Source organism: Hippocampus comes, unplaced genomic scaffold (assembly GCF_001891065.2).
Source record: "Hippocampus comes isolate QL1 unplaced genomic scaffold, H_comes_QL1_v1.1 scaffold261, whole genome shotgun sequence".
NCBI classification, from domain to species: Eukaryota; Metazoa; Chordata; class Actinopteri; order Syngnathiformes; family Syngnathidae; genus Hippocampus; species Hippocampus comes.
In genome coordinates, this window is record NW_017805824.1 from 7,311,084 (window position 1) to 7,338,412 (window position 27,329).

Sequence of the window (27,329 nt, forward strand, 5' to 3'; positions counted from 1 at the left end):
GGAGGCGGCGTACACCCTGAAATGGTTGCCAGCCAATCGCAGGGCACACAGAGACGAACAAACATTCACGCTCACAATCACACCGAGGGACAATTTGGAACGTTCAGTCAACCTACCATTAGGGTGGTCCACATTTTCATGGCAAAAAAAAAAGTTTGTCGGATTCGTCGGGCCGGGTCGGAATTCTTGTCGATACTATGGTACAAGGTTCTGTGCAAAATTTCATTCCGATCTGATGATATTTTCCCGTCCCGCAAAGCGGCCAAAGTTTCCACCATAACAACTGGTCTCAATAGGGTGAACATGTGTATTTTAACCGTGTATTTTGCCATGCGTGACACTGGCTGGGCTGAATGTTGCCCGAACGATCACCTCCTGACTAACTAACCATTCCATCGCTGCTCTCAGCAGCCGGAGACAAACTCAAACGCACGCCTAACACACAACGGTCACCTACTGGCGAGCTAATATCTTTCAATTGAAGCCGAGAATCGCCGGAATTCTTACTGGACGCTGAGCTGAGGACGCTTTTCGACATCGAAAAAAAAAAAAAAAAAAAGAGCACGAGGATCGGCAGTTCCTGCTGGGCCAGGAGAAGCGTTGCGTATTGCGTTAGTCGTGGCTGTGCCTGCGTTCAGCATGGCCGCTGCAACTGCAAGACGCTCACGCTCAGCCACCGAAGTGTGGCTTGTTGGGCAGCCCGAAGCTCACCACGGCTCGTCGGCGCGCTCGTCACCTACGGGTGGTGAACGACTTTGCGGAGAGGGGCGTCGCCCTCATCAGCGCGTTCTGCGGCGCCATTACGCGCGACGAGGAACAGCGACAGCACCTTCTGCAGGTCGTGGAGCGACACCGGGCATTGCACCCGTGCGCGAAGTAGGCATGGGATGGCACGCACGGCGGATTTCGTTTTTTTTGCGGTCTAACAGTGTCACTAGTGTTGATGGACATTATAGACAGATGGACAGATAGACAGATGGACCAGTTAACATGGACCAACAATCTCACCAGTGTTGAAGGATAACCACGGTTGCCTTTTTTGCAATACATGCGTTCCTGTCTTCCGTCTTTGAATTATTGCAAGTGCGAACTGAGCAAAACAAAATCCTTACTGTACGGGAGAAACCGTACTACCATTCAGCCCGTAACATTCTTTCCATAGGGGAAACTTTGGTCGCTCTGCGGGACGGGATAAAATTATCCGATCGGAATAAAATTTTGCACACATCCTTGTGTCATAGTATCGACAAGATTTCCGACCCGGCCCGACGAATCCGACAAACTTTTCCAAAATGGACCACCCTACCTACCATGCATGTGTTTGGAATGTTGGGAGGAAACCGGAGTACCTGGAGAAAACCCCCGCAGGCATGGGGAGAACATGCAAACTCCACGCAGGAATTCAATGCCATTACTTAAATATAAGCGCAATATGTCACGACAAGTAAAACTGTCCCAAATCCCATATTTTTTAAAGTAGAACTGTTCAATAAAATCCATCACTATCCATTATCTACCACTAATCATGTGCAGTATTCTGCTCCTGCAGTCAAATTAAGCCATAACAAGGCACAATCGAGCTCAGGAAACAAATAAAGGTTTGTGTGTTCAGGGAATTAAAACGGAAGCCGCGCCTCTCACTTTACACACTGAAAGTCACGCGTGTCTATGGTGCATATCTGTGTTCAAGACCCTCCAAGCAAGCACTGCCTGGGTCCTGATGATTTTAGCATGTGTCATGCTAACCATCACCATGATGTTACAGTCAGCGTTCTCAATTACGCCAGAGAGGTTAAAGGTCATCTGGGGGGCATTCCGGGACAAACAATATGACTCCCTGGAGGGCAGCAGCCCATCTGGCCATATGTCCTAATTTGTTTCTGACCAGCACACACACACACACACACACCCACACACACACACACACACACACACACACACACACAAAATAAACAGTAAAACATATTGAAACAATGAAGTGTTTTTTTTTCATGCTGTATTCATACAAAGTGCATTCAGTAGAGCTTTAAACTGTTTTGGGGGGGGTTTGTGTAAACAACCACAGACCCTCGTACTACTCGTATTAATAACTAGAGCTGCAGGCTCTAGTTATTCTCCTGAAAAAGTGGCACTTTTCAGGGTGAATCATCAAAATGATTCCAACTTTGACATCATGCAACAAACTCATTACATGGTGTTGACAAAAAATATGTATATCAAGGACACCAACTTCTGATTGGTGTGCATTAGGGCAAATTCCCAAGTAGCAGTTCATCGAAGTACAAGGCCAAAATGAAGAAAGGACATACCTTGACTGTCTCCATTCCTTTGGAAAACTGTTTGATGATGTCACGTCCGGAATATCGTGCGATTCACTGCTTTCCTTTTCGTCTACCATGCTAAAAAAGTGGTGGTAACATCGTGGCGTGCATGTTGTGGGACACAGGTTTCATGAATAATAATAATTTACAGTTATAAGAGACAGCAACGAAACAAATAATATAAGAGAAAAAACGACATTTTAGGGGCTTCTCCTACTTATTTAGTATTGTAAAAACGATTTTCAGGCATTCTTGTTTAGATTTGGTCTTAGAAACAGCATGTTTTAGCATTTTGCATATGGATGATTTAAAAGTTGATGAGTGGAACGTAAAATGTCTTCCGGTTCTGGAATGACCCGTAATTCAGTTGCCCAGCTGAAAAGTAAAATAAATGAAATGAAATGAAATGACTATAATAGTGAGAGTGCGTCCCCTGGTGGATGTGAGCAATAATTATCTGTGGTCTTTGTGCAAAGTGTGGCAATGAGTTTCCCGGTCTTGCTTTCATGTTTCATTAGCTTGTATTGAATATTTGTCTCTCAGCAGTACATGCATCGTTTTTCTGGATAGATTATTTTTTCAATGTTTTTATATAAAGGCAATTTGTCGGTGCTTCTCAAAAACTTTGAAAGTTCATTTGTTTCAATAGTTCAATTTAAAAAGTTGAATCCCTGTACAGTATCATCAAAGATATGACATTGATTTTCAGAACGCCATTCCCGATATAACCTCCATATTCATGTTGATAAATTTCTTATGCAATATAGAATTATAATTTCATGACATGGTGAATTTTGGGTTTTTGTTAGCCATCTAGATGATCAAAAAGCAAATCATTATTATTTAAAATAGTTCACTGCGTGTACTGAATCAATGCATCACGAATTTCAGTTTTGGAATTGGACTACTGTACTGAAATAAATGTTCACTTTTCCACAAAGTTCAAATGAATTGAGTTTCATCTCTACAGTACATTGGCTCCTGTTATTATTTGCATCGAAATCAATTTTAAAGAAGTAAAGATACAGTTAATGAAAAATGTGAAAATTTGTTTGAAGACATCATCTCACTCGTAAAAAGAATTGAATATACACATTGCAAATTATAGTATACGGTGGTAGTTGTCCTATGAATTGAGATCAAACGTAATGATTACATCCAAACCAGTGTTGTTGTGATGCTAAGACAAATTATTTACTTTACTGTCATTTAATTGACGTTTTAGTATTCAAACTACCGGTAATCACAGATAGAAATGACACACAAACATTCCTGGTTTGGTCTGTCGCCAATTTAATCAACAGGGAGTTCATTACTAAACTAGAACAATGCCTAGTCAACAAAAATCAATACAATATCCTTCAGCAAAGTCATGATAACATTTCCACTCATCATTAGTATATCAGTGAGCGCTTCATTTGAAATGTATAAAATAAACCACTCTCATTAATACATCTATAAATAGACATTTGCTGTCTAGTTCCCTCATAATTGCATTCACATTGTAATCAACACACAAGAGGTGCTATTACTTCGGTATATTACAGTTAAATGATCTTTTCATTCAGTCAAGTGTTGCAACCTTGTCTCCTTTGTTGCATGAATACCTTCAAAAGTGAGTACCTCTCTTCAAGAATAATCCATCCATCCATTCATCTTGAGTCCCGCTTGTCCCCATTTAGGGTCGCGGTGGCCTGTAGCCTATCCCAGGTGATTGCGCGCCAGAGGCGCGTGAAACACCGCGCTGGTTGGCAGCAAATTGCAGGGCGCATCTCGCCACTCACGCCATCATTCACACTCACACCCATGAACAACTTGGAGCCGTCAATTAACTTAACATACATGTTTTTGGAATGTGGGAGGAAGCCACTCAAGCACGGGGGAAAAGATGGAAATGACCGAGCTGAGATTCGCAACCTGGAACCTCAGAACTGTTAGGCACATGTTTCAACTACTCTTCCACTGTCCAAGAATGATACATACGGCTAAAAATGATTTGAAAATTAGTTGGACATTTTAATATATATATTTTTTTAAAGTGCACAAGTGAGGACCATCAGACGGGTTATTTGGTTTCGGTCTCTGTAAAGTTGACTGAGCCACAAATGAAATGCCTTTTTACATTCAGTCTTTTCAAGTAATTTACTCTATTGAATGATCAGTCACTTTCCTAAGGGTCATTACAGAACACAAATAAAAAGTCTCTTTGCATAGTCTCAAAGTGATCACCTGTCCCACGGAGGGAAGGTCCTCGGACGTCTGGGGACGGGTTGACGTTTTTGTCGTCATACGATGAATTGGAGAGTCGGAGATCATTTTGGATCTAGACGTGGGAAGCTTGACCAGCAGCCAAACCGAAGGCCCGTCAAAGGGCGCAGAGGTTACCTGGACAACGGGAAAGCAAGACAAGTTGACGGAGCCTTTGGTCTATGCCTCGCCTCCTCCTCTATTGATTCACACATAGAGTAGGCATCTTATGCGTGTGTATTTAGAGTAAATTAGTAGTTTGATTGATTATTAGTGACCTCTCCCTGAGGGGCAAATGCGGGTTGCTGAGGAAGGAGAGCTGCTGCTCCAGACTGCAGACACGGAATGCCAGGTAGCACGAAGAAAGGATGAGCAGAATGATACTGCCAAGAGAACACACACACACACACACACACACACACACACACACACACACACACACATTGGATTTCCTAGTGTTGTTTCGAAGAATTCTGCTTTTTACAAACCCCTAAAATTATTTTTTTTAAAAACACCACAGATAAACATTTAATATGCCTTTCATGAAAATCATGGGGAATTGGGAAAAAAGAACAGAAAAAACACCCCCCCATATACACATCCAAAAATAATTTAAATACCTTAAAAGATAACACTGTTCGATATATTTTTTTCAATATGCAAATCTGCAGGGAGGATGTGTATATAATAAACGTTCTTGAGTATTGTGATATGTCCGAGTGAACACTGGGGGGCAACAGCCAACCAATTTGAACAAGGGGGATTTTTTTATTCATTTATTTATTTTTTTAAACAAAAGCGTAAATGTGAACCAGAATGGTGCAAAGTGATTGACCAGCAAACAGTCCAAAGTCTGAAACCAAAGTAAGATGAGATAAGCTTAAGCTCACCTGCTACCCAACTGAAACCAAGCACAACAGAAAATGGATGGATGGACAAGAATAAAGCAAATCTGGAGTCATGGAAATATTGTGTGTGTTTTATTTGCGCCAAATGCTACATGACAGGACATCATGACTACTTGCCATCTATTATGTTCGCATTATGTGTGGACCTGTGACTGAGCTGTTGTTAGTGTGTGTAAGCGTGTTCCCGTTTGTGTTCCACACTCACAGCAGGGTAAAGAACTTGAGCAGCTGGTATTCCATCTGGCCCAACTCTGCCACTGGCTCTGATAAAAGGCCTCTGTCTGTCTGCAGGGCCCGCTCTGTGACACACGCGCGCACGCACACACACACACACACACCCACGCACACACACACACACACACACACACACACACAAATGTCTCATCAGCAATTATCCAAGCTTCAGATTTAAATCTGTTGCAGCAGGCATGTATTGGTTATGAGAAATTGACGACCAATGCAGTGTTCCCTTGCTATTGGCGAGGGATTGGAGCCAAACCCTGACGAAAATTGCACAAATTTGCGACAGCCCTCCTAAAGAAGTTTATAAGTTGTTCCCACAAAATGTATGAGAAGTAATTGTTTTCTTTTAGACTCTGTATAAATGTGCCTAGCGTCACTGCAACCCACCAAGATGCAGCAAGAAGGTATCAGAGCAATACTATACTTGAATTTGACTTTGCGAGTAGTGAATTGCAAATACGTGTAATACAACACTACTGCCATACAAATTACCGGTAAAAATAGTATATTTGTCAATCATGTTTTTTTTTTGTTTTTTTTTGTTTTTTTGACATGACATCATGTTATTTTTAGTTACTATATTACTGTATTGCGTTTCATGATTTCTGATGTTTTGTCTCTCAAATGTATCTCAATAAGGTGACCAGCAGTACAATTCTAGATCCCTGTGAACTAAACAAGCAAAATGATGTGCATAATGATAACATATTGTCAAATAAATACATTTCTGAGAGTGTCAATCAAAACCGAGCCTTCTAATCTTTGAAGGGCAAGGGTTTGCACAAGAAAATGTTTGTACAGCTCTTGTATTTTGCTTAAATAATGCTGGTTAACTGTAAACAAAACAAAACAATAATGTGAGTGCATATTTTCAATCACATTAAACCCGTCCGTTTAAAAGCATCCCAACTATTTTCTGACGGCGGATACTTTTAGTGATTATCTGGATGTGATCTGCATCCGCTCCATCTTTTTAATATGACCCCCCCAACCCCCCCACCCCCGACCTTCACACTCCATTTGGAGCTTAACATGCTGTTATGTAACAGAAAAATCGCTCTCCAGTGCGGAGCATTTTGCTCTTTCATGCACATACAGGCACAAATAATCCAAATGACATAAATTGAAAATGCAGTTTGCCCGATACGCAAATTGTTTTCATCACAGTGTCGGACCTTCCAAAGGCTGCTCTGACTTGAAGGGTGTACTTGCAGTGCTCAGACTGCTGTTGGAGTTCCCCACCAGGTCAGGAAGGGAGGAGGACACAGACACCACTGAGGGCTTCCTTCTCCACTTTAACACTGATGGGAATTCATCCACCACTGGAAACTCGTCAGGGGTCGGGAATTCATCCTGGACCAGAAGAAAATACATCAGAAATCAATTACTGGACCTTAACATACATACGGTAGACATGATGGTAAATTATTGAGTGGGGGAAGCAAATATCTTTTTTTTCAAATTCCAAATATTCCCTAGAATTGCTTACATTTTTTTCTGTGGTATATGATCATGTCAGCGACAGTAAAATTTGTATCAAAAACCTGCAAGTCAACCCCCCGAGTGTAACGTGACCGTTTCTGGCGAAGATGCTGACACGAACCAGCGATAAGGCGGGTTCCTCCATGTACTGCTTTAAACTCAGACTCTTCCCATTGACCTGCAGAGGGACATGACATCACTTTGAGTGACACGCTGTCTCTCGTACGCATTGCACGGCACTGAGTGCGTACGCACCTGTAGGTGTGTGCAGATCCTTCGAAGGACGTCATACACACTGTCTCTTGATAGAAGTGACACGAATACATACTGAGAAAATAAAAATAGAATGTCAACATCCAAGGTATATCATGTGTTGCTCTGATGAGCAATCCGAAGGATCTAAACTGCAATTGTAAAAGATTTCTTGATTTTTGAATTGGTCCAGTTGTAATTTAAAGAAAAAAAAAAGATTTGAAAACATTTTGTGGAGGGGAAAAAAAGAAAGAAAAAAAACCCATTAGCGATGAAAACTATTTAATTTGGTGCACAAGGACGATATTGTATTTTCAATCACATTTGTGCAAAATATTTTGAGGAGCAATCATGAGTAAGTGGTCAGGGACGGGATTATAAAACGAGCCCTCCCAACTTCTATTTCCGAAAGAATGCTGTTCTACTTTCGTAATCAGCAGGTCAAAGACAGAACAGTTGTGAAGACACATACGGTACATTCGGTAAAGTACCGTATGTGTGTTGTATAATCCCACAGACACATAGCAGCGCGGTTATAGACCTTGATAGACAATGAGTCATGCACATGTAACACTTTGCACGGCAAAACTTTATCTACTTCAAAAAGATCTCCAGCTCATATCAGAACTGCTGTGTTGGCAGGATAATCTTAATCAGACATTTGGACAGTGTTCTTCTATTCCCTTGCAACAGCAAGACAAACACAATCATCACAAAACAACTTGTAAAGATTGAAAAAAAAAAATAGTATTGGATTCTGTTAAGTAGCAGTCAAACTTTAAATCATGCTGAAAACACAATTCTAAAGTTTAGTCATGATTGTTTGTGCAGTTATTTAACATGACTATTTGTCTGCTCAGGGGTAATACACATGAACTGACGTATATGAGCGGAGAGACTAATTCATGAGAAGCATTCTACCAATATTACATACTGTAAAAACGGTTGGTTGGACAAAAAAAAAAAAAGATTATCTGAGTCTAATCTATCTAGTCTAAAACCTTTTCATTGAAACTTTCTAGCGGTGTGAAAACAAATAGAAAAGACAAAAAAAAAATGGAGATTCAAGTGTCATTTGTCTTTGAATTCAGTGCAGCTGTCCGTCTTAAAAATGGGCCGCTTCAAAGGTGCGAGAGCAATAATGGCTTTCGATTGTGCCAACAAGGCGGTCTTGGGTCCATTTACAGAGAGATGAATGATGTCAACAAGATGACATCATCTCTAAACTGAACAGATACCGTAGATCTCATCGGCTAACGTTCAGATAAATGAAACAAATTGGTGTGTACAAAACAATCCCTACTCTACTGTGCTGAGCCAAACGTCCATAATTCATCTCCTCCACGAATGTTTTGTCATCAAAGTGTGTCTTGAGTGGCACAGAGCGGGGTTTGAGGAACTTTGGTGATATTTCTATTGAATCACTGCTTGTGCTTTGTCATGGTGTTGAATTGTTCACAATAAATCCACTTTATGAGCATGTCTGTGTGAATTCACTTTAAAAGATAATTCCACACTGAATGTTTTAACACTAGAACTGAGCTAAAAAAAATAGTACATAGCATTCATAACAACACTATACTGCTTGCAGAACTCTGAGGGTTTACTTACATGGTATGGGGGTGTAATGCTCTCTCTCTCTCTCTCTCTCGCTCTCTGTATATATATATATATATATCAGTGGCGGATGCTGGTCTGTCAAGGAGGGGTGGCGACGCGTGTCGACAGTACAATATTTCCAAAATCTATTATAGTTGAAAACTATTACAGTGTTGAAAACGTTTTTTTTTTGGGGTTTTTTTTTTTTTTTTTTTTTTTTGGGAGTTGGGCTTGAAAACAGGTTTTGGTCTTTGATAAAATTATATATAGTTAAGTATTGTATAATAACTGGAAAAAAAAATAATGTTCACTACTTCACGGATTTCACTTATCACTGGTTCTTTTTGGAACGTAACCCCCGCGATAAACGAGGGATTGCTGTATACACACACCTCTTCCTATATATATTGTACGAGCCTTGTCACTTGGATGCATTAAGTAGGGCTGCCAATTAGTTCACAACCACCACAGTGACCAAATCCATCAATTTAATAGCTGACAGATCTTTTTTTTCTTTGTATGTATGTATATATGTATGTATTTATTTATTTATGACAGTTCTCTCTTAACTGCCTTGTCTCCTGGTGCTCCTGCTGGCAGTCTGCCTATCTGCAATGCACATGCGTAGTTGTGGTAGCCCGGGTCAACCATGATGTAAACAGAAGCACTGTGCCAAGTGTCATGGCTAACCGGTACAGTATTACCGACAGAGACCGGAAGGAAGGGCTCATTTTGCGGCAAAACACTTGATGCAATGCAAACGTGCGCCTCATGGCAGCACAGCAGTGAGAAAGAAGCATCTAAAAAGGAAGCTTGTTGTGGTTGATGCCTGATTCTATTTCTGACAAAGAGACACTCGTGTTACGACAGGAGACACCAACTGCGGTCCTCGAGGGTCCCCTTCTTGTATGTTTGAGATGTTTCCCTTCTCAAACACACGTGATTGAAATGGTCAGCTCATCAGAAGGCTTTGCAGAAGTCTGATAACGACGTGACGCCGAAACACGAACAGCGCACACACCTTTGCTAGCACTCTGCCTCCTTTCCACACTTGCAAATAGACGGCACGTTTGCAAATACCTTCCGAGAGTTCACTGGTTCATCCCAACTGTTCCGAAACGCAGAGTGCTGTTGAAACGTGCCATTCGTTTTTCAGAGTGCAGCAAATACAAAATTTGAGAGGCACGGTATCGCCTTGAATTTAAATTGCGCCATCATTTTATGAACATGTCAGGAATACTGGTACGAGCTGCGAAGTGGAACTACAGTTGGATGTCTTCATTTTTAACCCTTTCAGGGACAGCGGTGACTGCAGTGGACACCTTATCATGTTATCAGGTTACAGAATGCATGAAAGGGTTCATGTGCACATTTGTTGAAAAGTTCAAGCTGTAAACTCATGATAGGTATATAAGACCAGCTGCTTGCTGGTGTAATAAGCTGTGATTCATATTTGATGGATGACTGACACGACTACTAACGGTGATTAGTCAACTGGCAAAATAGTCATTTGTGGCAGCTCTCGTATTAGCCAGCATGACAGGCTTCAAACATTTCTGAGGGTAATGCAATGTCGAGTATTTTTGCGTCTCCTCCATGCATTTATTTTCTATCACGCTCGTCGTCTTTAAGTTTGCTGGTGAGCTGAAGTCCAGCTGATCTGCAAAAGTTGAATCAAGGCCATTTTGGATTTATTGGTTGTTGAAGACATTTCAGCCATAATCCAAAAGGCTCTTGAACTGAACATGAGTCGTGAAACGTCATGAACAATCAAGGGTCCACTAGTCAGGAGGTCATTTTTTGCAGATTACTACGACCTGGATGACCGAGATTAGACACACAGCAGATCCCAGATGACTTTGGGCGAGAGGCGGTGAACAGCCTGGACTGACGAGCAACCAATTGGACAATTCAGTCTTCAGTGAACCTAACATGCCTGTTTCAGGAATGTGGGAGGAAGTACCAGGAGAGATTCAGATTGATCTCAGATTTGAACCCAAAACCTTCCACCTGTGGGTTCGGCAAAGCTAGTACAGCTTGCACAGTGCTGGCTCGACATGTTAGCAAGTATCGTTTTTTTTTTGTCATTGCTGTTGTTGAAATCCCCACTCAATCCTCATTTTCACAGGCTCAGGCTTATGCTGCAGAAGCTTTATCCTTCGATAATGTGCATTGGTAGATTGCTGTTTAGTGTGCATGTGTTCGCTTGCTTTACTGAAATATGATTTTTTTTTTTTTTTTTGTCCTTTCAAATGGGGTAATTTACAAATCAACTGAATTTCATCATGGTTAATTTGTAGTTTACTGGTACTTTCTGAATTTCAATTTCATCTATTTATGTGCTGATTAAAAGTACAAATATGACTTGTCTGGCATACAGGGAGTTTCAGAATGTCAAACGTCACTGTCGTGTTGGAAAAAACGGCCTCCACTTGAGCATGCTTCCAGGCCGTTGCTATCTATAGCGCTGTTCTTTCCGTCACACCTCGCCTTGGAAAACACACACACACACACACGCTTGCGCTTAATCAGCGCAAGCATTTGAACTCACAGTGACTGTGACGAGAGTGTGTACCTTCTGGCCAGTGTCTGTGGTGATAGCCAAGCCATTGGGCACCAGGCCCGCTGTTTTATGCTTTTTCACCAACCGCACAGAGACAACGGGGAGAGCCACCTACAAGTGGAGAGGAGAAGATGGAAACGGGCATTTAAACAAACAAACAAACAAACATCTTTTTTTTTCTTGGTATGTACACAAGATATATATGGCTAAAACCCCCACAGCATGGGGACGTTGGGAGCAAATGCAGTCGGGGGGTGGGGCAAGAGACATTTCTTATTTCGTCAGTATGCAAGGAATGTTGCCTGAATAAGAAGCTTATTGTCAGTCAACTATCAGGAGAGGTTGAGTTTCAAAGAAATGAGAAAAAGAAGGAAGGATGCATAGCATGAAAGAAAAAAAAAAAACCAGCGGGTTCAGGTGGAATTTCACAGCACAGTTATGGCGTGGAACGATTAAAACTCCTTGGAGTTCAATACTAACTGGAGGTCCAGTTTTTGATCGTCTGAATAAAACGTGATCCGTACGGTACCTTAATGTCCTTGCCGAAGAGGTTGGCATAGAAACATAGCCAATTTCTAGAGATGTAAAGCCTGCCTTGGAGGAGGATATCTCTGAGAAGAGCGCAGGAGTACACTGAGGAAACAAGAGACAAACACACATTGTTTTTCTTTCGATTTCATATTTACAAAAGTGTAATATTTATTTCGTTGTTCACGGCTATGCAGAGAGTCAAGTTGTAATTATGGGAATTCATATCATGGGCCGCAGCGGTTGGAGCTAGTTATGAAGTTATGCTAACATTTTAACTCTCTACAAAAAGGAATTAGAACTGCAAATGTGTACATGTTGTATTTAGAGGGGATCACAGTTGATGAAGATCCCAATTTATGGCATTTCAAGATAACAAACATTGCACAGGATAAGAATATGTTGTCATGAGGCATGAGAAGATTGTCTTTTTTTTTAAGTTCATGGTGGTGGTTCATTTTTAATGTTTGTTTCCATTTGGTTGTCTGTCTTACAGATTTGTTTTGTTTTTTTTGCCAATTCGGCATTACATCATCTTGAGAATTGTGCTTCACTGTCATTGTCTTTAAAGTTAATGGCGGTTGTTCACTTTTAATGTATGTAAAATCACTGAAGATCGGGAATATTTTGAATATATTGTTGAGATTTGTCTTTTGTGCTATAACTGATGTGTAAATGTTTAGTGTTAAACTTTTCATTGTTTAAAAAAAAAGTAATCGAGGAAGCCATGCTATGCCTTGGATTGAGCAAATGAGGTTAAGATTTTCTCAATTTTGTGTTATGTTGAAAAGAAAAAAAAAATAAAACAAGCTTCAAAGAATAGCACCAGCATTTAGAAACCCAAAGACGCAGGATTTCTTTTTTCTATAGCTATAACATGCACATATAATTCGATTTTGTGGCCATGTAATAGGTATAATGTGCAGGCAAAATATGTGGGTAAATTATCGTGAACTTTGGCCTCTGGGTAAGAAAATATGTGCATCTTTGCTGGAGTCACCAATGCCTGGTGTCCTTAAAATGTTTTGTAGTAGTCTGTTCTTGTCAAGAGCCTGCGGTTTTTAACGAATGTCTCACTTTTGTATCCCTGTCCATTGTCTTTCTCCAAGGCCTCATACCTTAGACACGTAGCAAAAGGAGCTCGCTATGTTGGCCCAATTGTCCAGTAGTAAGCTACACATTTGCATCGCGTGGCCACAGACAAGCATTTTGTACACACAATGTATTTGTATTGTGTCCACAAAAACAAACAAAAAAAAAGTTCTGTGTGTCCCCTTTCAAATATCCTTAAAATGTCTCTTACTGAAGACTAGTAACAGAAGAAAAAGTCTAAAAAGAAAAAGAAAAAAGGACCAGTTTGCCAAATGAAAATCCCATTCAGTGCAATCAAATTTTTGGGCAACCACAAATATAGAGCATTAGCAAGTGAATGAAACAGTTTGTTGCTCCACAACAAATGTCATCAATTTCCGCTGTCTCCAAATCTGTGTTTCAGAAAAATGATACAAATTCAGAACAGATGAAAACAGCCCTGGAGCATAACATACCAATCATGTTTTTGACCGAGGGAAAACAGAAACAAAAAAAGGACCGTCGATAGGATTTGGTACAAATGACACATAGCACATAATAACACGGCAAGTATAGATGAGGTGTAAAACTGTTGTGACAAAGTTCTTAGTCGCAGAAGTTTTCGCTGCCAGGTACCTTTCATAAGGAGCTCATCCTTGGGCACACACTGGAAGAGTTTGTGGTACTGCGAGTTGTACTTGCTGACAGTCTGTGCAGAGGGACAGGGCAGAGTCATGAGCAGCTCCTTGGCGGACCGGCCGGCTCGCACGGCACCGGAACTCCCTCTCCAGCCGCCGGCCGCTCCGACCCGGCTCACCGCCGACACCACGCGCTCCCTCAGAGGCGGCGAGCTCTGCACCAGGCTCAGCACGTTGGCGCCGTACACACACACACACTCATCCATGGCCTGAAGCAAGTCGCTGCAAGACACACACTGTTCCCCTGAGGTGTGTCAGTACGGGTGACCGGCTAGTCTACGAGAAAACACGCACACCTGGCTACCGTGTACATAAACACACACGAGCACACACACCAGCGCGGTCCTCAAACTCAAGGCTTCCCTGTCTCAAATTGCCCTTGATAAGTCCGAGCTGGAAAAACACACACTGCCCAGGACTGTCACAAGGGGTGACCCCTTTCCTTCCCAGTATTTCCTCGCCTTGGACAGCGACTCCTTCCGAAATCCAAATCCTCCTGCGTCCAAATACGTGAGTTGTCCCAATCACTCCCCGCTCTCCTCCCTCCTACTCATTTCCATCGTTCTGCCACCCGGTTTTCCTTTCACTCGCTCTCTCCCTCCCTCTCTCTTGTCCATCTCTTTCCACTTTGACTGGCTTACTCTTATTGTCCTTCTATTAATAGTTCAAGGCTGCTCGTCTCCTCAGGAAAACGGAGCGAACTGGAGGTCACAGTAATAGAGGCGGGTAGGGGGCGGCGGTCTTCACTTACTGACTTGGAATTCATGATTTGGATGAAACATCGGATCAAGAAGCAAGGTGCAATCATGTCTCAAGGTTTCTTTGAATGATCTCAATCAGCTGTAAATGAGAGTGCTGAGGACACCATTTGAATCGAATTGCTTTTACGTGACGGTCTTAACTGTCACATAATTACACTGGTCAACGGCACATTTTATTCACAAATAGCTGCATGTTCTCGCTGGCTCCCCCCCCCCCCCCCCCCCTTCTCTTCTGGTCGGTTAATTAAAGACCATAAAGTACAATGGGTCTCACCCAAGTCAGCTGGGATAGGATTTATTTAACTCACCCACCACCCTAATGAGGAGAAGGGCAACAGAAAATGGAAGGATGGATGGCTGGATGGATGGATGGGTGGATGAAGCCAATGAAAAAGATAATCACATTTGGTGCTTTTCACTTCTACTTTTCAAACTGATGCAGCGTCATAAAATAAAAGGCTATAAAATACATTGGTCAAAGAAAAATATTTCATCAAAAAAAAAGGATGACTATAATTCTTCCAGATGACATTTTGGAATTTAATTCATGATTTTTTTATTCTGACAATGCTTTAATTGTGACACGGAGCAACCATGAGCAATTTTTGACATGTGTGTATGTGTGTATGTGTGCGTGAGAGGCGCATAGAGTAGAGGATTTTTTATTACGCCCTCCTCATTCGTATAGTGAGTGCTTTAAGAGTGTTTTATTGTTTGCACAAATTAATATTATTGTGGTGAGCCTGTATGACGGGAAATACAATTGAAGTGGCGCTAAACTTTTCCCCTCTCGTTGATTCACATTTTATAATGGCCGCCGTTCAAGAATGTCTAATACATCTGCCCTCTAAAATTCCACTTGCAGCTTTGCTTTCGTAGAAAAGTATGCAGAATTTCCTGTGTCACAACGCACAAAGTTAAGATGACAACTTGCTATTCTGCTTTCGAATGATTTTTGGCCTACATCAAAAAGCCGCATAACGCGTGGCTGAAAATAAAAATGCTTGCTCTTTCATATTTTGTTACTGTTTGTGACTTTTACTTCTGTTTGTGTATTAACAAGGCGTTGCCAAATAATTAAATGTCCCAGTTAAGAGGGGTAAAAATACATCCAACAATGAGGGATGACACTCACCGAGCCACGGTAACATTTTTTGACATCCTCATAGGACAGCTCTTCAATCAGATGAAACCTGGAATAGAATTAAAAGGCAGATGTGTGATTAACCCTTTCGGGGACAGCGGTTATGGCAGCGGACAGCTTTTCATGTTATCAGGTCACAGGTTATCATTATTGGTGCATGAATGGGTTAAAAAAATGGTTGTGATGCTAATTTCCATTATTTGAGGCTGGCGACATCATCGTGACATCAGCACAAACAAGGTAAACTGGTCGCGTAGATCAGGGGTGTCAAACTCATTTTTGTCGCGGGCCTGATTTTAGTTACAGTTTCCCTTGTAGGGCCGTTATGACTGAAACCATATGAGGAAGTCAAGAATAACGGTTTATTCACCTATTGTTGAAGTTACTGTAATGAGGGGTTTGGTCACAAGAAAATGCTTACAATATCACTTTTATTTATTACATAGGAGAATTCGAAATTTTGGTCGGGATTTTAGCAAGCATCATGAAAGTTGACATCTTTGATTTGCTTTCACGGGCCGCAGAAAATGATGTGGCGGGCCAGATCTGGCCCCTGGGCCTTGAGTTTGACACCTGTGGCGTAGATGGTTAGCAGTCGTGTATTTGAGGGTTATTTACACTCATGAAGGCAAGGTGTTGTTGGTAGCCTTGATGAAAGGCGGTATCGTGGTGTTTTCATCTGTGTGTGTGTGTGTGTGTGTGTGTGTGTGTGTGTGTGTGTGTGTGTGTGTGTGTGTGTGTGTGTGTGTGCGCGCGCGCTGCGTGCGTGCGTGCGTGCGTGTGTGTGTGTGCGTGTACACCGCATGACAATTCCCGCTGGCTGCGTGCCTCAGCGCCACGTGCAATCATCAGCGCGGGTGTGTGTGCGTGTGCGTCTGTGTACATGACTGCAGGATGCAGGTGTACGCTGTCACATTCAGCACAATCAAAGAGGAATATTCCGTTGTTTGCCCACAAATAGCGGCAATGCCCCGGAGATTATGCAGTGGGTTACTGTTTTGTTTATTGTCAGAAAACACAAACACACATGCACATCATCGAATCCCTCTTGCCTGAGGAGGGCTGACGCGGCGGGATACTTCATCTACCAGTAGATAAAATACGGAATAATTAGGTCTTGGAGAGAAATCCCTTTCCGCTATTGTGTTTTTTAAAATGCCATATTGGAGGTAAGACTGGAGACTAAACAGAAAAAGGACTTACTTTTCATACACTAGAGGTCAGCGAGGCGATTGACTGCGTGCAGATACGGGAAAGACGAAAAGTGGCAAGACGAATGTTTTTGGATAACCTCTCAGCTGGTGATCATCTTTCAAAGAGAATGTGGCTGTTTGTTTTGTTTCAGCTTCAGCATTTCCCTCCAGCAGGCGCACCTGTTCCTTGTTTCCAATCAAGCCTTGCCATGGATTTCAGGACTGCCAAGCTGCCTCATCTCTTGTCGGATTATTGACGCGTTTTGTTGTTCATGCTCAAGTGTTGTTTTCTAGACCTCTCCATCTTGTCGTAGTCATTCTTGCTCCCTCAGTTGCTCGTTTTGTAAATAAGGTCATGGCTTAGTCGTTTGAGCTTGCTTTTGTTTGTTGTGTGAATTGGACTCTTGTCATTTGCCGTTTGTATTCTCGGTGTTCATATTACCTTGCCTTTTGCAAGTGCTTTTTGTTTATGCCTTGTTTTTGCTGGCTCCTTGTCACCAGCGGTTTCTGTTTGGCCTTTGTCGGTTTTGCGTTTTTGATCATAAACATTTTTATTTGCATTTTGTCTATGTCTGCGTTTGGGGGATCCAAAACATTATTTGATTAATTCTCGAACCTGACAGTGATATAATGCATAAGAAAGTGCCTCGCACTTTGTTTCCTTTTGTTTTGCTTCAATGGACACTGAGCATCCATATGCATCAGAAAGCTGTTTCATACCGATTGAAGCCTTTCATGTAAGAATTTAGAATGGAGATCAACACGCTCGGATTAGGAGAATGCAAAGCAAGTACGAGAAACTCCAAGTTCCTCTCTGTCAGATGAGAGCAGAGAAATCCCACTGTGGAAAGTAAGGTACAATTTTGCTCTCCTCCTCTCCACTGTGCCAAATGACTGTTGAAATTAGTTTGATATAAAACTTCCTGTGTTGACAGATCCTTGGTAAGATAAGAAAACCTTTAATAGTCTCACAATGGAGAAATTCCCACTTCACAGCAGTAATGTTATGAGAGGAAGAAGTAGAAGAACAAAATAAATAGGAGCTGCTGGAAAGGTAAGTGCTGAATAATAATAATAATAATAAGAAGAAGAAGAATAATAATAACAATAATAATGACATCATCTAACATCTCCATGTGCTTCTTGTTGAGAAGGGCCAACGTTTTATTTTATGTTAGTATTTAGTACGTACAAACCAATTGCGCATATTATGACTCGATGTCATGCTGATTTAACAATTTCTAAGAGATATTAAACCAAGAACCTGCATATAACTAAATATAGTTGTTGTATATACATTATTGTATTTACATCATTTTTATGGACTATAAGTAATATATTTTGTTCACAGGTTGCCGGGTCCTGTCACTTAAACTGAGGTGCACACAAATTTGGGCCCCCTGCAATTTCTGGGTTATATAATCTTAAGAAAATCAACCGTCATGCTCTTTCATACATTTTGTTTAATTACTACTACATGTATTAAAACGAGTGACAAAACATGCCAAAAACACATTTTTCACCAATAGTCATTTACTTAAATAATGACTATTATTCCACTATTCTGCATGACATATAACACATGAGTTAAAGCAAGACACAAATTCGGGCCCCCTGCAATTTCTGGGTTATATCATCTTAAGAAAATCAATCGTCATGCTCTTTCATACATTTTGTTTAATTACTACTACATGTATTAAAACAAGTGACAAAACATGCCAAAAACAAATTTTTCACCAATAGTCATTTACTTAAATAATGACTATTATTCCACTATTCTGCATGACATATAACACATGAGTTAAAGCAATTTGGACATGCTGCTCTACCACTTGTTGGAGTTTGCCCCAGCTTCTTTGGTAATGCCTCTATGCTAATCTAACAAGAAGCTAAATGGAAAGCAGCTGATGTTAAAAGTCCGAGCTAACTTTCCACATCACGTCTTATCTACTTAAAATCTTTCCAAGGCGTGAGTGCTTCCAGTTGTCTCCAAGATCCCGGTGCTAATTTTCCCCTCCTCCTGCGGCTCGATTGTTACGTTGGAGTCCACAATTACACCTGCTGCCGGTGGGAAGTGTTCCCTTTCTAAATTAGGATTCAATTTTAGAGCCTTAGAGTTGGTAATTAGTTTCAGTATTCTGCCTCACAGCCTGAGGCACTGAGCGGGCACAAAGAGGCAGTTTAATACTTACAAAGACATATCCGGTGTTTGGTTTACTGTCATTGCAGTTGTCATTGTCTGCATGGAGTTCGGAATTGGTCTCAAGAGACGTACATTTCCCACTTTAGCGACATGATTTATTGCATCCTAGAGCATGTTAAAAGCAGTTGACTGAAGTCCCAAAATAAAGGGATTCACTCCAGTGTCTTTTACAACCGCCCATCCAAGTGTGACCCTGACGTTGCAAATCTGATCATCGCACGGGTCCCTTCAGACCTCGTGTCTCTTTGCACCAGCAGTATTATTGATGAAGACGTGCTTCAAGTGGAAGAGTGAGGCAGATGGAAGGTGAGCACGGAGAGATGCATGGTGAGTCCCTGCAGGGGCGCCGCCTGTATTTTTAATAATCACTCGCTCATCTCCACCTTGGAGCGCATGGCTACTGTGGGTACTATTTATAGGCTGCATGCAGCAGGCAGTGAGAGTAGCATGTGCTGTGTCTTCACAACACAATGAACACAACATCATGACTTTGTCAAGGATAAGCCACTGAAAGTTGTTCATGATGAGATTGCTTATGCTTCACTCACAAATTGCATTTTTTTGGTGGGGAGGGGGTCAGGGGGTGATTCAGTTATAGATCTGGGTGGGAAAGGTAATTTCATATCTTTTGTGGTTACAGTCCACTTGCATTGGGCCCATATGCAGCAGTGACCAAATCCAGTAGGTGGTGAAACAATAAAAAATAAAATAAAAAAACATACTACGTCTACAGAGGGTCCCCAGTGTTTTACTTATCCATTCCCAAATGCATCTTACATTGGAACAATCAGTAACCTATACTAACGCAGTAGGGAAGTCAAAGTAAATATTTGTATCACAAAAGACAATTGTGATAACTATGAAACAATCAGGGCGGCACGGTGGGCGACTGGTTAGCTCCTCCGCCTCACAGTGCAGAGGTGCAGGGTTCGATTCCGACGCCTGAGTGGAGTTTGCATGTTCTCCCCCATGCCTGCATGGGTTTTGGGTTACTTCGGCTTCCTCCCACGTTCTAAAAACATGCATGGCAAGTTAATGCAACACTCTAAATTGTCCCTAGGTGTGATTGTGAGCACGCATGGTTGTTCATGTATGTGTGCCCTGCGTTTGGCTGTAAACCAGTTTAGGCTGTACGCCGTCTACTGCCCGAAGACAGCGAAGATACCCGTAGGCTCCAACATGCCCTGGTGTGGATAAACAGATTAGAAGACGGATGGATGGATAAATGGCTAAAACAAACATGTGAAAAACAGTTTGTACTGTGGCAGAATGTTGCATTATTGTGCCATGTGAAGACAGATCTTATGCTGTCTCCCAAACTACACAGTTTGAATTTTAATTTGTAACACCGAGGACGCCATGTACAGCTGTGTCCCAATTTGGGCCCCATGCATGTCAAACCTTGTAACACTGCAAACCACAACGTATTTACCAAACAAGAATATGCTGTCTATTTATACACTCTTTGTCCAAATGTATGGACAAAAAAAACAAAAAACACCTATTTTGTTTGATTACATGTCAAATTTGAGATTTAAACTGTGGGAATGATGTCAAGCACATCCGGCTCAGCAGGCACTGATGTCACAGCTGTCCTGTCCTGCTGTAAACAACAGCCTGATCCAACTCCACATGGACACACGCACGCTTATGCACAGGCACACACAGCAGGCACAGCATCTGGCAACACGCTGCTCTTTGACACTTCAACTGCGTTTACATCTTTGTCTCAGAGACTATTATTCTTCCCTGCAGGAAGTAGCTAAGTGACCGCTGAACAGTACAGTACACAAAACATCCTTGCATCTTAGAGGCCCTGTCTGGTGTAAAAATCATGGCGGCAGATCAGGGAAGCTCGGCGGAATTGTGGTTAGAATGTTTCTCATCGCAGTTTTGGCGTGACATTAGAGCTCTCATCGGGATTCCTCTCTCACTCAAAACTTCGGACATCTGTGGCACTGTGATGCACTGCACATTTAAATGTGGACTCAGGCATGCCTGTGCCACACTCGTGCTCTCTGATCAGCATTTCAATATGCCCACAGCCGTGTGGGGGATGCTTTAACTCGGCAAAGGAAAAGAGCTTCCAAAGATTTGGACAGATTTGTGAGCAATGAAGAGGCCTTTTGTGCACATTGAAAATGTGGTCCATCTTTGAGTTGGGCTCATTAAAATGGGAGCATTTGTTGCATTTATATTTTCTTCAGTATAATTTTGCTGGCATTTTAACCATATTCCATGTTTTTAGGATATGCATTTTAGCATTGAAACTCATGATGGCCATTTTACTAACTTTGATTCATTGACTGTGGATTTAATTGATCAGTATATGTATTAACTGATTAAGTATTTAAAGGAGAGAATCACACATGAATAACTGGACAAAACTCTTCATCCCGAAGGATGTTCTGTCTGAAGTTGTACGTCACATGTCACATCACGTCAATCAAGCTTTGTTTTTTTCTCAGATATCCTAATCAGGACATCTGGTTTCTCTCCATTCAGATCCAGCAGCACCACTGTTGTACAGTTTCTGTCTTTAGCATTGCCCGGGATATCCCGCGTGGAGGCTTCTGCATGCACCCCTCCAGCAGCACAATACGGGAAGAATCAACACACAAAGGGGAGAGTGGCAGAATATAGTCAGGGACACTGCTTAGTGAGAATAACAATGTGCTGCTGAATCATGAAATAACCTCGTGCAATTTGCTGGCCTCCAGACCAGTCTAGGGGATACTCCACCTTTTGCCTTAAGTCAGCTAGGATAGGCTCCAGCTTACCCGTGTATAGAAAACAGATCAATGGATGAATCATCGAAAAGCGACTGGTACATAATGTGAAGAGGTTAGTGCTTGCGCTCAGTGTATTTGAACTAGTCACAAGAGGAGTTTGTGTCACGTCCCGTATTCGACAGCAGGTGGCAGGCACTCACTCTGCCACCTGCACACCTGTTGCGCATTTGTTTGTGATTACACCTGCTTTATGTAGGCGCTCCGGCTGTCAACTCATTGCCGGAGTATTGCTTGCCGTGCCACATCGTGGCTAGGAAAAACTTGACTGTCGTTGACGGTCGGTGGTTGCAGAATTGGCTACTTCAAGTCAGTCACTGTTGTACAGTTTCTGTCTTTAGCATTGCCCGGGATGCGCCACGTGGAGGCTTCTGCATGCACCCCTCCAGCAGCACAATACGGGAAGAATCAACACACAAAGGGGAGAGTGGCAGAATATAGTCAGGGACACTGCTTAGTGAGAATAACAATGTGCTGCTGAATCATGAAATAACCTCGTGCAATTTGCTGGCCTCCAGACCAGTCTAGGGGATACTCCACCTTTTGCCTTAAGTCAGCTAGGATAGGCTCCAGCTTACCCGTGTATAGAAAACAGATCAATGGATGAATCATCGAAAAGCGACTGGTACATAATGTGAAGAGGTTAGTGCTTGCGCTCAGTGTATTTGAACTAGTCACAAGAGGAGTTTGTGTTGTCAGAAATGGTTTTCCTTTTCACTCACGGTTCCTGATCTTGAGAATCCTATGCGGTAGCGTATTTTATGCCCAGAATGCAAATACATTTTACGATTAAAAAGTCATGATAAAATGTTAGACTTATTTGATTACCGTACATAAGATGATATTTGTCGTGTTACGACTGGCCAAGGGAACCACCACATAGCATGAATGTCGTACCTTCTTTCCCCGTTGCCAAGGATGACCAAGGCTACTAAGGGCAGTCCAAAGAAAAACTTTCCATAGCATGACGCTCAGAGTTGACACGGCCAAAACTGGGCTGGACCAGATATGGACGACTGTACTTTATTAGGCCCCAAACATACACTTTTGTTCAACATGGTTCTAAGCTGCGCTCACAGGCAAAACGATTGCATTGACACAGAACCAAGACGCACGGTGCAGTTAAGAGGAGGGCCGGACGAAGAGGAAGAACAGTCTTAGCACGCCATTTTATACACTCTCACCAATCACCTGCGAAGTACATAAAGACAGACCAAAGGTTGCAGCTCCAGCCTCAAGCAGGAAGGAACAATGCAACAGAAATACTCCACCACAAAACCAATGACGCTGGGTAATCACATACTCTATACTAACAGTAATAGTCAACAATCACATCATTATTCCACCAACGATGTTTTTCAGACGTCTTAATAACACGGATAGATTCATGGAGCATTTCATAGGAACTTGTGCAAAAATTATCAACATTGTGAAGATTCTCTATGAACACCATTTGAAGCAATAAAAAAGTTAATATTTTGTCCACAAGTCATTTGATAACATTATTTCATGTATATTGAATAACTTGATTAAACATGTCACTAGATAACTGTCACATGTGTGAATGATGGACTAGAGCCAGGTGTGCCCAACCAGTCGATCGCGATTGACCGGTCGTCTGCAGACTGGTCCCAAATCGATTGCGAGGGGTGGTGAGGGAAATGGGACTGTGTGCGTGTTATTAATATTGTATATTTTTGTGTCAGTGCACATTGCACCCTAGCTGTTTCACTTTCACCAAAAAGTAGTTAAAAAAAGAAAAAATAAAAAAAGCAGGTCACCTTTAACCTACGGCGGCGGGTGATCTGGATCACCGGAAGTTGTTAGCGGTCATCAGTCTGCAATTGCAGCTTGCGATCAGTGCTCTTGCGATATATCTTTTGTTATTGTTATCATTATTATTCTCATTCAAAATTTGTTTCATCTGCAATTCAACGGCAAATTAAGCACATCTACTGCTTGCTTGTTGAAAATACTCTGCATGGTGTTGGTTTTTAATGTCACCTGCCTGGTGTGTCTCATCTCAAAGTATAAATGACTCCTTTTCTGCTGAAATGTTCACTGCACATGTGTGCATGACTATCTCTCCTCTTGGGGTTTAACAAAACTTGCTCAAGTACACTTGAAATTGTGGAATAACATGCCAGTGTGCACCTTGTTCGCTGTTTCGAGTCGGCCTCTTGGAAAAATTTTGCTATGCATTTTGACATTGCTTTTCTTTGTGTCCTCCTCGTTGCCCAATTTGTTTCTATTTTCCAACAGGAAATTGCACACATTACGTTTCATTGCACCCAACATGGACATACAGTATCTGTGTGTTGAAAATGTTGTCATAAAAGGGAAATTAATCAACATACGAGTATTTTCTAGCTTTTATGCCATTTTACAACCTAAACTAATTAATTACGTCCAGTCAAGCCGCACATGTAAAATTAATGAAGCCGTCCTTTAAAGATTGCCATACAGGAAATTCAGATGGTCAGCAGCACACAGCAGATTGCTTTAAAATCATAACTAAAAAATGTTTGAATAAATAAACACTTAAAAAACGCAGATGAGTAAAAAAATGCACCTTGTAAAATAAAAATTTAAAAAAAATACAAAATTCATAAATTAGTCGCTCCAAAGTATAAGTCCCACCTGGGGGGGAAATTTATTTGACAAAAATCAAGACCAAATACAGCAGAACTTGTACCCCCCCCAAAATAAAAACATACATAAATAAATAAATAAAATATTTTGGGCAGGGGATGTGGGAGCAGTCCGAGCTCTCACTCGATAGAGATAGAGAGAGAGAGAGAGAGAGAGAGAGAGAGAGAGAGAGAGAGAGAGAGAGAGAGAGAGAGGCACTCCCTACCCCCATAACGTTCCATCCATCCATCCATCCATCCATCGATTTAATGCACTACTGTGGCTTGGTTTTCTTGAACGCATAAAAACATAGTGACTGTGTCTGGCAGCAGGTAAACAGGAAGTGTTCATATTCCTCCCTTTCACTTGAGTCCAACACACGACATGCTTTTGCGCTCAATCCCAGAGTAGCTTCGGCAGGATTACATGGCTCCTGCCTGCAATCCTTCTTATATAACACAAACAGCCACCCTGTCGTTACACACACCAACATGATCACTTGCTTTCAGATCATTTTACTGGCAAAGCAGCGCACGCAATATTTACATAATGCAACCATACATTTAGCAGATATTTGTTTGTTCCAACTGCTAGGGTCATTCAATGCCAATATTCAAAATCCAGAAAATAGTGCAGTTTATAGAGCTATTAAATTGACATACTGAGAGCTGTTTCAATACATTGGTAAATTAATGAAGCCACATATTATGAAATGAGTGCTGTGGGCAAGCACTGTTTTGTCTTGCCAATTGTCATGAAATGCACCTTAAGAATTTATAGATATGAGTATCAGAACAGTTTGGCGAAGGTGTGTGTGCTTGATCCTCAAGACAAGGCTAAGTAAGTTTACTATATTTCATGCTAATGAGCTTTTACAAACTTCTTCCCAACATTTACATATTCAGGGCCGCCATTTTGGCTGAGCTTTCTTTGTTGAAGGCCCAATTGCCCGCTGGTTTTGGCATAGATGGTAATGTCTGCTGCTTTAAATTGCACCAACTTTGAATGGGGGAAAAAAAAGAATTAAAAATAAGCAAAACGACAATATCAGCAACAGCTCTCAGTCGAAGTGAATGAATGCACCAATTGCCCGCTGGTTTTGGCATAGATGGTAATGTCTGCTGCTGTAAATTGCACCAACTTTGAATGGGGGGAAAAAAAAGAATTAAAAATAAGCAAAACGAGAACATCAGCAACAGCTCTCAGTCGAAGTGAATGAATGCAGTACTAAACCACTGCAGACTCCAGCCACGGTCATAAACATGGTGTTAAAAAAAAAGATCTGAAATTGTGTCAATCAAAATGAACATTATTATCTTGCATAAAGGTTACAATTTGCAGAGGGACCTTACATTAATGCTATAGCTGGTGAGTCTCTATCACCTCAATGAGATACTGTAGTGCTTATAAAGACGTTTGTGTGCGGGTGTTACCACTGTTCGACATCACCTAGACCTCCAAAATAAGCACATTGAAAAGAAATCTGCTGCAGCTGGAGCCCGTGAGCATGCGCGCGCGCATACACACACACACACACACAGGATGCAGATGGTGTGTTGGAAAATGTGTTTGCGTTTGTAGACCATTTTGCATGTGTGTGCGCGCACGCGTGATAGAAAATTGCCTGAGGTGTCCATGCGCATCTTCATCCTTGGAGGCGTCCAGGTCCTGTGTAGACAATAGACCTGTTTCTTCGGAGTGCTCCTGCTGCTCAGTCATGCTTCTGGCCCTGAACACAAAAACACACACAAATGAGTGCACAGAGGCCATCCACTTTGCTCCGCTCTCATCCACACTGTCCTGTTTGTTTTCTGTCTGCAGGTAAACTTTTCTCAGGGCTGAACCAAAGTGTTTTTGGGGCAAACACGTGGACTCTGCCTTTTAAATCAACATGGTGGTGATGCAATGCTAAAGGTCTTATGGTACATTCAAATTCTGTACTCTGCAAAATGTAAAAAAAAAACAGGTAAAATGGGTCCATGTGGTTGAAAAACCATGTAAATGACACAGGTATGGATGTGAGTCAAAGAGATAATCATCCAAGGAAACTCTGTGCAGTTGTACCTTGACTAGTAGGGCCCGACTCCACGACAGTATTTTGGCAGAATAAAATTCCAATAATGGAGTAATCTGCAGCTTGATTTACAAAAATATATAAAGTGAATAAAATAACTTTTTTAATGCAGGCAGAGCATTTGATTGTTACATTAATTTGTTCTTTAGTATTTGTTTAACTTTACAACAGAGAGAAAGATTTTTTTTGCTGCTTTTTTGTTTATGGGTTCATTTTTTGGCTTACGCTGTAATGTGTCTTTGTATGACAAAGTATGGCAAAGAATCAGCTGTTTTTTTTTTTGCCGATTTAAAAAAAGCTACCCAATTAATCGTCCGTATTTATGATGACCCAACTTTGGAATTTTGGTTGATTTTTGCTTTGTATTTATGGAGCATGTATGCTCGTGTAAAAATTCCCATGGACTAACTATAGTCACAGTCACTTTCAGCTGTTTACTGAACGGAACTAGAAAGTCAAACACACAAAGACAAAATGAGAACACTCGGAAGGAGCTGCTGTCAGCCAAAACTCATGTCCAGACTCTCAAGCGCATGCTAACTGGCCAACCTGACTCCAGCTCCTGATGTCATTCACTAGGCCACGCCCCTTAAAGGCCCACATATATATATATATATATATA

At 41.6% G+C, this 27,329-nt stretch overlaps 1 protein-coding gene across 4 annotated transcripts in view; it reads right to left on the minus strand.

Moving 5' to 3' along the window:
• Positions 1–4,349: 4,349 nt before the first annotated feature.
• Positions 4,350–27,329, minus strand: part of gramd2aa (GRAM domain containing 2Aa) — a 28,416-nt gene continuing 5,436 nt past the window's right edge. For 2 of the 4 annotated variants that reach the window (XM_019886965.1, XM_019886968.1), the window contains exons 2-11: positions 26,258–26,362; positions 15,809–15,866; positions 13,851–14,148; positions 12,145–12,248; positions 11,628–11,726; positions 7,457–7,528; positions 7,323–7,379; positions 6,895–7,072; positions 5,682–5,775; positions 4,713–4,951 (exon numbers count right to left, since the gene is read on the minus strand). In XM_019886965.1, coding sequence (XP_019742524.1) covers positions 4,810–4,951; positions 5,682–5,775; positions 6,895–7,072; positions 7,323–7,379; positions 7,457–7,528; positions 11,628–11,726; positions 12,145–12,248; positions 13,851–14,148; positions 15,809–15,866; positions 26,258–26,362 — 1,207 coding nt within the window. In that variant the 3' untranslated portion in view covers positions 4,713–4,809. The other 2 variants (XM_019886967.1, XM_019886969.1) reach the window with 2 other exon arrangements.